The sequence below is a fragment of the Orycteropus afer genome, unplaced genomic scaffold (genome assembly GCF_000298275.1).
Source record: "Orycteropus afer afer isolate SDZICR_OR568_19922 unplaced genomic scaffold, OryAfe1.0 scaffold00074, whole genome shotgun sequence".
NCBI lineage: Eukaryota > Metazoa > Chordata > Mammalia > Tubulidentata > Orycteropodidae > Orycteropus > Orycteropus afer.
Window position 1 is genome coordinate 9,387,390 of NW_006921661.1, and position 13,398 is coordinate 9,400,787.

The following is a 13,398-nucleotide window of genomic DNA, read 5'->3' on the forward strand; positions in this document are numbered from 1 at the left end:
CAAACCCACCAGCCACTCCTCAGAAGGAAGGTTGGGCAATCCTACTTCCGTAGTGATACTGCCTCGGAAACCCAAGGAGGGGTCACTATGAGTCGGGTTTGACTCAACGGCACATAACAACATTTGCTTAATATGTCTTTTTCCAACCTTTGATTTTTAGCCTATTATTTGTGTCATTCTAAGGTGTGTCTCTTGTAGACAGCATATTGATGAGTTATATTTTCTTATCCAGTCTGCAACTCTCCATCTCAAGTGGTGCATTTAATCCATTGACATTCAGTGTAATTATCAACAAGTATGTATTTGTTGCTGTCATTTTGGCGTATTTTTTCATGGTGTTGCTGATCTCTTTGTTCCACATAATTTTCTGTGTTAAGCTCATTTTATGAATTCATGTTATCACTTCCTTCGTTGCTACTATTTTAGTATTTGCTAAATGTTTGTGCTTGTCCTCTTTATTTTGACGTGATGGTTTATCATTTTTCTTTGAGGTTACCCTGTGATTTATAATTTTCTTCCCAAGTTTAGCACAGTCCATTCAATCCTGAGATTGTCTTGACTTCCTCACCATTTAGAAGTTCTGTAACTACAGTTTTTTCCTCTTTGTTTTGTAGTTTTACTCATTTACCAATTGATGTCTCTGGTTCCCTGTTTATAATCTTGTAGGCTTATTTACTTTGGATACTTCCATAACTGGGTTGGTTTCTGGGTTATGTCATCATGTGTTTCTGGGTTATGTCATCATGTGTATTAATGGCTGGTGGTTGTTTGCTGTTGTTGGTTCTCTGTCCAAAGGTCTCCCTTTAGCAACTCTTGTAAGGTTGGTCTGGTTTAACACCCTGCAATCACCTTTGAATCTCAGCTGAACAGAGGCCCAGAGGTCAGCCCCCCTCTGCCATGTTGTGACTGGCAATGGCCAGCCTACTGAATCTTCCCCCCATTATCTGTATCCACAGCCCTGAGCTCTGCACTTGTGTCCAGCCATGGACTGGGAAAAGGAGTAGGATGACCTGGCTCTGTCCTGTCTGGTCTGGTCTGCCTCATACTTAGAGGCCTGTTGTTCAGCCTGAACGTGATGGGATGTAAACAAAGCCCCAGGCACAGACAAGGCCCATGGCAGCCCTCCCCAACACACAGACACCCAGAAGCCATTCCCCACCCCACTTTAGGCTCTACCCCTGAAGTAAGAATGTAACACTTGCTTTGCCAAGTGCTTTGACATCAGCATTTTTTTAGAACCCTTTCTACCAGAGACCAGGCAGGCTGCCTCCCCTGCTCCCTCCTGGCGGCTCCCACAGGCCCTCTTCAGCCTCAGTTTACCACGGGTACCTGAAGCAGGAGCCTCCCCAGCCCAGAACCTAGCTCTAGAAAGACCCAAGTTTTGGTTTGGTTTTGCTTCAAGACCAGTTGGGACCAAGAGTGAAATTCCTGAGCCCCTGCCCTTCACTGCCTCTAGGCCTTCTTTTAGGTTGTTTCCACCATTAGATTCTTATACATCACTTTTCTCCTCAGGCCAGGGCTCACTTGGCTCTGCCTAGCTAGTTCTGTGCAGGAGGGAGGCCAAGCCCACCAGCCCAAATGCCTCACTAGACAATGAATGCTGCAAAGAGCAGACGCTCGTTTAAATGCATTTTTTTTTTCCCTAGTATTGGGGGAGAAATGAAGAGATTGAGATTAAAAACAAACAAAAATACTGTATTCCCCTCAAACAAGCCAAGACCTGCCAGGCCTTCCTCCTCCTTACTAAGTCCCCTGAGGTCATCCCCATTCCTCCACCGTGTTCTTACCCCCACCCTCTCTGGCCGGCGCTGGAGGCCAGTGCTGGAAGCCTGTGCAGCAGTGGGATGCTGTTCTCTGGCTGCCTGTGGACTAGCGCTCTAGCCCAGGCAGGCCCAGTGCTGGTCTTAGTGCCAGAGCACAACCTTCCTGCCCTGGTCCACGCTCACCACGTGGCTCCCAGAGTAGCACCAGGCCACGGCGTTGACAGCAACACTGAGGAGAGGGATAAGGCAGGGCTTCAGGGGATGTTGGGGCTCAGCCTGCACCCTGGCTCAACCCATCACTGTTGGACTGAGGCAGTTGGAGGCCCCTCTGAGTCCATTCCCTCATCTATAAAATGGGCTCGCAGGGCTGTGGTGAGTATGGGAGTACACATGGGAAGGTGATTGGTGAACTGTGAAGAGCTCTGGTGGGAGGGAGGGTTCAGGGTCTCAAGCATGTCAGAATCTAAAATTGGTTTAGCAGGAGGTGGCACTGGCCCCAGGGCTGGGCAGAGAGGTGAATGGGTAGTGGTTATACTCACCAGTGAGGCCCCCGAAGGCTGCTCTCTAATTTCCCCGTGTCTACATCCCAGATGTAAAGGGCTCCATCCCAGGAACCTGCCAGGGCATAGCTTCTGTCCGGACTGCAGCAGCCACAACAGAGCGAGAGCAGGAAGAGAGGCAAGGGTGAGGATGGCCACACACACACACACACACACACACACACACACGGTCAGATGAGGCACAGCAAGGAACAGGCCTATATTCTCACAGACACACCTGAACACAGCTTTGGTCCAGTCAGAACCACACTTGAAGCCATCAGCCCTGAGGACAGACAAGGTCTGGGTTTAGAATGGAGGTAGCTCCTGCCCCTCGGCCAGGAGCTTCAAGAGCTTCCTCTCTCTATCAAGGCATTGAGCACATCAGCAGACCCTGGTCTAGAGGGCCCTTCAAGCAGGGCCCCAGCTGGCAGGGCCCTGGGGAACCTTTTAAAGGGAAAAGAGCCCCAGCTGCCCCAGCCCCAGTCCCAGGGTCAGCAAACACAGAGATGGTACCTGAACACCTGGCGGATATTGCTGACACGCAGGTCTATGACCTTGAGTGTGTTGTCACGGGAACAGCTAAGCAGGTGCAGCTGATCGTGGCTAAGGCTCAGGGACGTGACTCGGCCCTGCACAGGGATTACTTGGGTACAGTGAGGCCCCCTGCAGAGCAGGAACAAGCATGGGGATGAGAAAAAGCCCCCCAGGCCACTTCTGACAGGATGGGGCTGGATGAGGCAGCTTTCCTAGGTAACGGAGTCTAGAGTCACTCAGTGCCTCAGGCTGCTGGGGCCAATCCTGACCATGACTCCCCCTCTTCTCCCCACTGCAGCCCACCCCTCCAATGAGGATCTCAGGCAGCCTATGATTGAAGAGGTGTATCCCCTGAAACCCTTGGGTTACTAAAAGGAAGGAAGCACAGGAGGGCAAGCACTGAAGAGATTCTTTAAATATGTGAGGGAATGAGAAGGGCTTCCAACAGCAACCCAGCACTGCCACGAACAATGGTTTACTTGGTTTATAAACTACTACAAACACAAGTTGAGCTCTTATGTTTAAAAAAAAAAAAAAAATCCTTTTGATTGAAAAATGGTAATTATGTGGACAAAGGTGGTTCTCTTATCTTGGCTGGCAAGACCCAGGCAGAGTCCAGCAGCTGGACCAAGGGCCACCAAGAGCGTGGGACAGCTCTCTAGGGATAGCTGAACACAAGGATCCATCCTCAGCCCAGGGAGCCCACCAGCTGGCAGTGACAGACCCACAGACTCACTCCCCTCCAGGATGCCCTCAATAGCTCCACCTGGCTGTGGTCTTGGGCAAGTCTCCTCTCCAGGGGCTCTAACTGCCTGAACTGGAAAAATAATTCTGACTTCCCCAGCAGCACAGAAAAGAAACAGAACACAGGAGCCCGGTCCCTGAGCCTCCACCACCCCACCCACAGCCCACCACCTGTTACCTGCTATCCCAGAACCGGATCTTCTGGTCATTGTGGCCACTGATGATGATATGATCCCCACATACCACATCGTTACAGTAGGAAAGGACGTTGATGGTCCTGGAACCTGGGGACCAAGGAGCAGAGCCCCAGGGCCTCAGAGAAGAGCTGTCAGGAGCCAGCTCACTGGACATATAGGGAAGCTAAGGTACAGAGGGGCAGTTTCCTCCCAAGACTAGAACCTGAGCCTCCTGCTTCCCAGTCTGGGCTCTCTCCCCTTCTTATCACCCACCCAAAGCCTAAGATCTATAAGAAAGCAAGGATGAAGGACAGGGAAAGAAGGCTTCACCCTTGGGACCCCAGAGATCAGGCTGAGGTCCCTCGTGTCCAGGCCCAGGGGTTTCCAGTGGATGGCGAGTAGGAGGTGGGTGCTGAGCCTCACAGTAGGCACGGCCAAGGTCCCACTCCTTCACTGTTCTGTCTCGACTCCCCGTCACCGCCTGGTGCCTTGTTAGCTTGAATTTGGCAGCTGTCACCTTGTCCGTGTGTCCAGATAGCGTCTCCTGTCATCCCCCACCCCATCCCAGGTATGAATCAAGGGCATGACCAAGACCCTACGACACCCCCTCCCAGTGCTGACCCTCCAGGCCCCTGACCTCCCAGGTGGCCTCTCCGGTCAGGCTCACCTTGGACTGTACTTCCCCCACCTTCCAGAGCTGGGCAGCCTGGTTGTAAGTGGCTGCCAATACCTGGGAGCCCTGGAGAGATGGGAAGGAAGGAAAGGTCAAACCTGGGCCTGCCCACAGACAACATCCTTCAGGCCAGAGAGTGGGGATAGGGGCTGCCTCAGAGCTTCTCACATTCCCAGGTCACCAAGACATCAGGTAGAGGAGTCTCTAGGCTAAGAAGTCTGAGAGCCCAGTTCAATTATACCCATGATGCCCCCTCAGGTCCTAGGGCTCCCACCGGCCCTAAAAAGTCATATGCCCCAGCTTTTGGAGAATGAGGGGGGAGGGGAACAGGCTCGCACCGAGGGGTCGAAGTCCACACTGGTGATGCTGCCACCAGCTCCCTCGAGGGTCTGATTGGCCTCCAGGCGACCTGAGAGCATGAGAACAGGTGAAATGAAGTCACCAGCCTAATGAAATGGAGAAGCTTGGGGCTGAAAATGGGGAGATCATACTTTCTCAAGCTAGAGGACATAATCACTAGTCTATCCTGGGAGGCCTAGCCTGGAGGCTGCACTTCCCCTAATGGCCAGCAAGGGGCCCCAGAGGGCAGATGGTCATTTCACAGAGGGCTACAGAGGACCAAAAAGACTGTACCTAGATTACACAGCAAGCCAGGGCCAGGCCAGCTGGAGACTTCCCTCTCTAGGGAGTCTCCGGAACTGATTCTGACTGCCCAACATACCTGCTCTACAGAGCTTGGCACAAAGTAGATAGTTTTTGTTTCTTAACTGACTTCTGGGATCTGAATTGATGCTAAAAGTGCAGGCAGCCTGGTGGGTCCCAGGGGCCTGCTCCTCAAAGGACTGTCACTGCAGGACCTCATGATAGGGGACCACCTTCCCCCCAAAGAGACCACCATCGGAGTCCAGCCCTCTCCACCATGCAGGTCTGGACCCCAGGGGCTGGAGGCTCCCTCTTCTTCATAAGAATGAGGCTCAAATCTTGGCCCCCTCACTCTTGCCAGATTATAAGGTCCCACAAAAATGTTTCAGGTGGGAGACACAATGAGGTCCAAGACCTGCATGTACCAAGAAGCAAGATGAGGATGGGGTTGGCACTGAATTGACCTGCAGAGGAGGGATCTTTACCTCCCACGACATTCCAGAGATGGATAAGGCGGTCAGCCCCTCCAGTAGCCAGAAGGCTGCTATTGGGGCCAAAACGAACAGCATTGATCTCAGAGAGGTGGGCATCCTGTGAGGAAAAGGGGAAGTTGGTGCCCCAGTGCTCCCCCTACATACCTCCCTGTGCACACTCACTTGCACCTACACACACGCACACAGCCTGCTACCGGCCTGCTGTCCTCACTCCAGGTCACTGCCTGAACCTTGAATTTCAAACTCGGGCCGACCCAACCCCACCACGTCTCATCACTTCTGGCTGAACTTCTGCAGCAGCCTCCCTCTACCCTGACTCCCCTACCTTGCCTGCTGCCCCCCCACCTCCTGTCTCTCCCTCTGCACTCCACTCACACCCCACCCCACCCCCGGTTATAAAACACTGAGCGACTCCCACCACAGCTGTGGAAGAAAAACCCCTCCTCCTGCTGAGGACTCCAGCTTTGCTTCTCTGTCCTCTTCAGATGACCCTAGAGTCCACACTTCTCATCTCGGGCCCCACTCACATGGCCCAACCCCACCTTACCAGCACATCCTGAGCCCGGGTAGGAAGTCGGGCAGCCACGCACACCGGGAGGCTCTGGTATCGCTGCTCAGGGGCTCCCCCAACTGAATGACCTCTCCTCTTCTTGAAACTAGGGGAGAAGGGGGTCAGGAAGATATTCAGTAAGACTTAATATAGCAGCCTTGAGTTCCTCTGAGGCAGCAACACTGGAAAACAGACATGGCAGGCAGCAGAACACAGCCCTGACGCACAGCAAGCACATTTCCCAATCCAGCCTCACCTAGGGGGTCTGAGTGGAGACTGAAAAAGGGGACACATAGACAGGCAGAGGCAGGTTAGGGTCAGTGGGTAAAGAGAAACCCAGGGGCTAGGGTTGCAGTCCTAGCCTTGCTACCGCTTGGCTCTGACTCTGAACAAGTCCCTGACATTTGAGTCTGTCTCTCACTGGAGTGGTAGCTCCTATCCAGCCCCAGGCTAGAGCTCTTGATCCCCTGTGAGACCTTGATGATGGACAGAGCCTAAGGGATAACTGGGCACAGGCTGACGATGAGACCATACACTCAGCTCCTGCTCCTGAAGCCCAGCAGAGACACAAAGAAAGCTGGACAACATTCAGATAGGCAGGCCAAGCTACACACACAAACCAAGCCTGTGCTGGAGAAGCCTGACACAGGGCTCCCGGGAGCCCAACATGTGTGGGTGCACACTCACAGGCACGCACACACTTACTCCAGTAGACCTTTCACCACATCCACACAACGGGACAGCGTCAGGGAGGTGGCGGAGGCAGACCTGGGCAAAACCATGAGAAAGATGTTGAGGGGCTGGCTGGTGGACAATGCAGTCATTCAGCCCTATACCCTGCTCGGGACCTGGAAGGTCCTGGCCTCACAAGCCTGGAACAGGAACATGACTCCTTGGAAACCAGGAGAGCAGGGATTACCCAGACCAGTCCATGTCTCCACCATGATGATAAGCACCATCCCAACCCCCATGTATCCACAAACAAACATTCCTGGGAGGCTAAGGTCGGGCCTGTGGAGAAGGGAAGGGGTGAGGGTGCCCCAAACTGAGATAGCTCAAGGCTAGGGGCAGGGAGGTGAGGGAAGCCTGCAGAGTAACCTCAATAGGGAGCATTCTGGAGTGACTCGGCCCACCAGAGTGTCTCATGTCTCTCCCCTAAGTTCCTTTACCGCCTCAAGTCCTGGGCACCAGGGATTGCATGGAAAGATTAAAGAAGGGCCTTTCAGCTGGGGGATGGGATGGGGATGAGCAGCATCAATGACAGGCAGATCAAGACAGAATGGAGGGGCCAGTGACTGGGGAGGGAGGCACCAGAAGCCCCAGTCAGGTCCCACCAGTGTGAGCACACATCTACACATGCTCACGTGCTAACACGCACTCAGGTACGCTCACCCAAGGCTGTACATACATGCACTCATGTTCTTGTGCATGCTCATGCCTGCACACCTGTGCCTGCGCACACACGCCTAGGACAGCTAAGCCCTGGCCCTGCCCCAGGTTCCCTTATGGTCATACTCTTTCACCAGCCTCTGAGCTCTCGCCCTGGGAAGGAGAAGGAGGGAGCACAGGCACTGAGGTCCCTAAAGTAGAACTGACTCTAAGTGGCACTGGAGGCCAGACCTATGTGTGGGAGGTCTGTGCCACACCACAGTCTCCCTCCCAGCCTAAGGGCTGGCCTCCAGGTCCTAGAGGAAGACTGTCCACCTCTGGGGTGGGAGCTAGCCTGGGGCTCTGGGACAGCCACCTGGGTCCTCACCTGAAGGGCCTCTTCCACTTCTCACAACCTTCACTCTCCAGGGACACAGGCTCAGCTGCCAGGGCAGGAATCTCCACCCCCTCCCTGACCAGATCAGGAAGGGTGTCTGGGTTCCTGGGAGAGGAAATGACGCTTAGGAAGACCAAGAGACCAAGCCAGTCCCTCCTGCCAGCGCCTGATATGGTGAAACGGTGAAGACCCAGGGAGGTAACTTCGTATGAGCACACGTGTGGTAGCTCTGCAAGTATCCTGTGGGCTGTCTCCGTGGGAACCCTGTGACCACGGCTGTGGTGTGTGTGCATGCAAGTATGTGTGTATCATGGGAATGCAGGCAGAGGCCTGATACCAGGGAGGCTCCAGAGCCTGGGAATCAAACCTAGCAACAGAGGCTTGATTTGGGCAAGTGCTAGCCCATGCCCGCTCTTACTCGCTGATGCTCACAGCCCGCTTGGCAGCCTTCTTCAGTTCAAAGGAGACTCGTGCCTGCTTGGCTCTGAGGAAAAAAACACCCTGAGCGCTGGGCGGCGCACCTAGGAGAGATGCTCCTCCCTTCAGGCCAGGGCTGAGTATCTCCCCCCATTCACAGGGGATGGGGCCTGCCCCCCTCTCTTAGAGGTGAGGGGTCCCGGCTTCCTTTCAGATTAGGGCCTCGACTGACTCCTGCCCCACAGGAACCGCTCATACCCACAAAAGGGGCGGAGTCTACCCTCAGAAGGGGCGGGGCCCAACTCCCGTACTTCTCCTGGCGCTCATTGCGCAAGTTGCGCTCGGCAGCGGCGCGCGCTTTGCGCAGCACGAGCTTCTCCAGCAGGTCGCGCGCCTCCTCCTCGAGCCTGCGCAGTGCCGCCTCCTGGAGGCCTCTGTGTGCCCGCAGCGTGTCGTAGGCGGTCCGCAGTGTCGCGTTTCGTGCCTGCAGGGCTTCCACTTGCTTTGCCAGCTGCTCCCGCGCATCCTTCAACTGTGCTGCGCTGACTTCCAGCGCCGCCAGCCTGGAGGAGACGGTGAGAGCTAGCGGTTGGTCTGGCGGCTTCTCCTTCACTGTGGGAACCTGTCTCACAGCGAAGACAGACTTGCCATGGCCACGAGGCCAGCTATGACTTGGCTAAGTCAAGTCTCCAAACAAGCCCTCTGTCCTCAGAGCCCTTCCTCCGAGACCAACTATAGCTCTAGGGGTGGGGGTGGGGAGTTGGGGACGTGGGGAAAGTTCCCGGGCCCTTCTAGTAACCCGAAGGATCACACCGGCAGAAGTGGCCCCAAACTTCCCAGAGGTAAGAGAGGTCCTCTTCCCACCTACGCGCGCCTCACCTGCTTTGCCGCTCCTCCAGCTGCGACTCCAGGGTGCCTAGGGCTGTGTTCTTCTCCACCACCTGGTAAGCCATCTGGGGGCAGTGGAGGAATTGGACAAGTGGGCATAGGCACTTCCCGGCAGGGCTCTCCCCAAGCCTCCAGCCTCTCTTTGTCAAAGAGGCTGGTGGAACAGGGTCTGCTACTCCAGCCACCCACTAAAGGGCCTCAATTTCCTCCTCTGCAGCAGTAAAGTTGTGGAGGATCAATTGAGACAATGCTTAGCCCAGTACTGGCAGGTCAACTCTCAATATAGTATTGGCCATATTATTACAGGGGGGATGGTAACTGATTTTAAATGTGATGTCACAAAAGCAACTGGGTAAGGGAGTCGAGCTCAGAAGAAAGGACTGGACTGGAGACTAAGGTCTGAGAGAGAAAATCCCTGAAGCCTTGGGATTCAGTGACCAAACCTAACAGAGAACATGTGTAGAGAGAAAAGAGCAACAAAGCCCAACTCCAAGGAACACCTGCATTTAAGGGAGGCAAGACAGGAGGGAAAGGAGCCAGAGAAGGAAGTTCAGAGTGGTGGTACCACGTTTTGCTGTCAGAGGTAGACCACTTTATTTACTGTCTGCATATGTGTATTGAAAATCAACTGTAGGGGCTAGGCCCTGGGAGTGGGCAGAGATGCGAGACAGGGATAAATGGAGTAGTCTGGGCCTCTGGGAGGAAAACGGGATGCCAGGCCCACTGCATGTCTCACAGCCCTCTCTGAAGTCTCACCTCACTCCCTTCAACTGCAATTAGAGCCCACTTCATTCTGAACAGCCAGGGACAACCTACAGAGCACTCCGACCCCTGCCCAGGCTCATCCACAGGGGATGGGGCCTGGCCCCCTCTCTTAGAGGTGAGGGGTCCTGGCTTCCTTTCAGATTAGGACCTCCACGGACTCCTGCCCCACAGGAACTGCTCATTACCACAAAAGGGGTGGAGTCTACCCTCAGAAGGGGCAGGAAGAGCAAGGGCCTGGGACACAACTGGGGCCTACTCACTCAATGCCTGCAGCACTGGACTTAGGGAATACAACAAACAGTGCCCTTCACTCACCTGCTGGCTCCCTTGAACCTCACCACCACCCCCTCCAAAGACCTGTATCTTGACCCCCTCCCCATTTCTCTGTCCATCCTACCTCACCACAGACCAGCCGTAGCCCCTCTTCCTCCTGCTGCCACTTCACTCTCAGAATGGGTGATGATGGTCCTTGGTCTGAGTCAGGCCCCGACTCCTCCCTGCCAAGCAATCAGAGAGTGGTGCTCTTTGTTTACCCCCATGCCCAAGAGCTGTTACCCAGGTGTAACAGCATGAAAAGCCTGACAGGAACCCTTAGCTTTCTCCAGGGGAAGGTAGAGGCCAGCAAGGCAATAGAGGAAAGAGCAAGTCTCCAGAAATGAGCTGTCTGTGGCTCCTCTGCTCTGAGGGAATTCCCTCAGGCCTTGGTTTCCCTGGCCAAGGACCCTCCAAGTAGCACTTCCCAACCCTGAGCCCTAACCTATTCCTGGTTCTCAACTTCACCCCCTCTTTGGAATTGGGAGCAAGACCCTTTCTGTAGGCAAGGGTAAGGAACAGGGAGATGGACAGAGAAGGGGAAAAGGAGTTGTGGGGGAGACAGGTGGGGAAGAGTCAGGACAAATGCAGAGACGGACTGAGATGTATGGGGGAGAAATATGATATTCTAAGATGCTGGCCTGGAGAAACGCCTGGGAGCTTGTGTCCCCTCTCCCCTGGGCAACGACCAGGGGCTGATGAGGGACCAGGGAGAGAATGAACTCAGCATAGGCAGTGGAGGCAGGGCCCAGGCATAGACAGCCCATTGTGACCATAGACACACATACACTCACCAGCAGGGATCCTGGTGGGTGGTAGAAGTGACATCGTTGGGCTCTGGCTGCAGCTTCTCTGAGAACTGGGCCAGCAGCTCAGCCTTCTCCAGAAGACGGTTATCTGAGGGTACAAGATAGTGATCCATACAAGTTATCTCTCTAGCCAGTAGAGCTGCAGGAGCCCAGGGCCACCAGGAAGGGGGACTCTACTGGAGGGCTGAATTCTGCCCCTTGCCAGAGAGGTGTTAGTACAGCCTCACACAGCCTGAAGGCACAGCCTCAAAGCACTAGCTCCCAGGCCCAACCAAAAGAAGAGGGCCTGTTCCCTCAAGGACAAAGACAACCGCTGCTGGAGAAGGAGATGGCTGGACACTGCCTGCTGGGAGTCTGACTTATGCCTGTCCCAGGGCAGGGCTTGGCCCTATGGGGAAGATAAAGAGTGATGAAACATACTGAGCTCTGCCTATCTGTGGTCTTGGGCAAGCCACTTCTCCAGGGGCGCAAACTTTAGGGACTGAAAAATAATCGACTTCCCCAGGATTGGTGTGAGGTTCCCCCTAGGCCAGAGTAGAAAGTCCTAGGGCAGTTGTCCAGCAGACCTCTTTCAGATTAACAGCTACTGCCACAGACCCTGGAACCTAGGTCTCATCCTGGTCACCTCCTCTTTTCTCACCAGTTCTGGGGTAGGGTAAGGAATGGTAAGCCTAGGCCTAGCTCCTCTCACCTCCTGTCCCTCATCTAGCCCCAGGACACTGCATTGCTCCCCCCAAGCATGTGTAAAGAAGGTGTTATTACCCCCAATTTACAGGTGAGAAATCTGAGGCAGAGATATGGCCTGCCCAAGACCACAGAGCAGACTGGACCTTCAGTCTGCAGCTCCCAGAGCATGGGGGAGAGAGGACAGGGGGCCATAACTCTTCCCTCAAATTGGGTGATTCTGTTGTTCATCTGAGCAGTAAAATGAGGCTGCCTGGAGGCAGGGGTCTGGCTTCACAACCCTGGAGGAAGAGGACCAGCAGCCTACAGAATTGCAAAGAAATCTCCCAGGACAAGAGTAGCAAATTTGTTTTCAGATAGGGAGTGGGGAGGTAAGCAACAGCCATGACTGGGCTTAGTGAGGGAATGGAAAGGATTGTGGTTAGACATTTAGCTCCAAATACACAACCTCAGGTGAAGTGAAGGTGGTCAGAGGCCCTACCCACAGGTGTACACTTGTTCATCACTCCTGGAACTGTCCACACCCCTCCAACAAGCTGCCCAGGAACAACTCTGTGACAGTCTGACTGCTGGGGCTCAGCCAATTCCCTCAAGCAGCCTGGGGCCCCCCTGCCTCTCCCTCAGGCCAGCATGAGCTGCGGACATGCGGGCTCCATAACTTGAGTCATGACCACCTACCCCTGGCAGAGCCTGGAATTCAGAACTTCCTCCCTAGAACTCAGTTTCACTCAATCACTTTGACTGACCAACAGGTGGCTGCCCTGGGCAGTCCTGCCGGTACTTCAATGGGCTATGGAGCCGAAATGGATGAGCCAGGCCCTACCCTGGGAGCCACAGGGATGGGAAGCCACAAGAGACCACACAAAACCAACACTCACCAAAAAAAGAACGATCTCTGACTAACTGGTTTAGGAGGCCCAGTTTTTGCAGCCAGACCTGCGCCAGCCCCAAAGGGTGAGGAGAGCAGGAGCAACGGGATGGGTGGGAGGGTAGGAGGCGGGCTCCGAGTGGACTTTGGAAGGGGCAAAAAATCTGGCCAGTTGGAGGTAAAATGTGACAGACAGTGGGCTCCAGCACATAAGGGTTTGGAAGCGAGAAGGCGATGTTGTGCTTGAGTCCCAACGGGCAGAGGTGGACAAACCCTCTCCCTGCCCCCGGAGCCCACTCAATACTATCTTCTAAGCTGCTCTGGGGCGCACTCACAGGCCGGCATCAGCTCCAGGAAGAGTGCCTTTTGCGTCCGATCCCGCTGCCGCAGCTGCAGCATAATGTGGCGTTTCCAGGGGGCGACACAGCAATCCGGGATGATGGAGGAACCGGGTTCTGCCATGGCCGCTTTCTCCAACCCGCAGTGCCGGCACCTCCCGCCGAAGAAGGCGTGGCGAGACGGGGCGGGTCCCCGGGGGACTCCGTGACGTCAGGGGGCGTGCAGCGGCGGGGGAATCCCCGGATTGTACTAAAAGCGTTCTTGGAGAATAACTGAACGTAAATACGAGACGAAGCCACTTCAGAGTCTACTCCGCCAGCCCCCCACCTAGATTATTTACTGAAGTAGGGGCCCCTATTTCTGTCATGGGGTAAGAACAGGGATCAGAGCCTTCGCGGATGCTTCCCCATCTATTGGTACGCTCTGGAGGCGG

At 54.7% G+C, this 13,398-nt stretch overlaps 1 protein-coding gene across 1 annotated transcript; it reads right to left on the bottom strand.

The window, feature by feature from the left end:
• Positions 1-1,904: 1,904 nt before the first annotated feature.
• On the bottom strand, positions 1,905-13,088 carry ATG16L2 (autophagy related 16 like 2). The gene is made up of 18 exons (XM_007940970.2): positions 12,962-13,088; positions 11,060-11,162; positions 10,351-10,450; positions 9,180-9,253; positions 8,612-8,863; positions 8,302-8,367; positions 7,875-7,988; positions 6,824-6,886; positions 6,116-6,224; positions 5,560-5,665; positions 4,771-4,841; positions 4,427-4,498; positions 4,183-4,303; positions 3,762-3,867; positions 2,819-2,968; positions 2,541-2,588; positions 2,303-2,404; positions 1,905-1,992 (listed from the first exon to the last, which is right to left on the bottom strand). The coding sequence occupies exons 1-18, from the start codon at positions 13,086-13,088 to the stop codon at positions 1,905-1,907; spliced, it is 1,872 nt and encodes a 623-aa protein (XP_007939161.2).
• Positions 13,089-13,398: the final 310 nt, after the last annotated feature.

What these genes read in the sequence shown, in the direction of transcription:
- ATG16L2 (XM_007940970.2), bottom strand. Translation starts at nt 13,088, where the DNA reads ATGGCAGAACCCGGTTCCTCCATCATCCCGGATTGCTGTGTCGCCCCC. An exon ending in TGGACCAAAGCTGTGTTCAG is followed by an intron (nt 2,405 to 2,540) that starts GTGTGTCTGTGA and finishes TGGCTGCTGCAG; the next exon opens with TCCGGACAGAAGCTATGCCC. An exon ending in AGCCTTCGGGGGCCTCACTG is followed by an intron (nt 1,993 to 2,302) that starts GTGAGTATAACC and finishes CCCTCTCCTCAG; the next exon opens with TGTTGCTGTCAACGCCGTGG.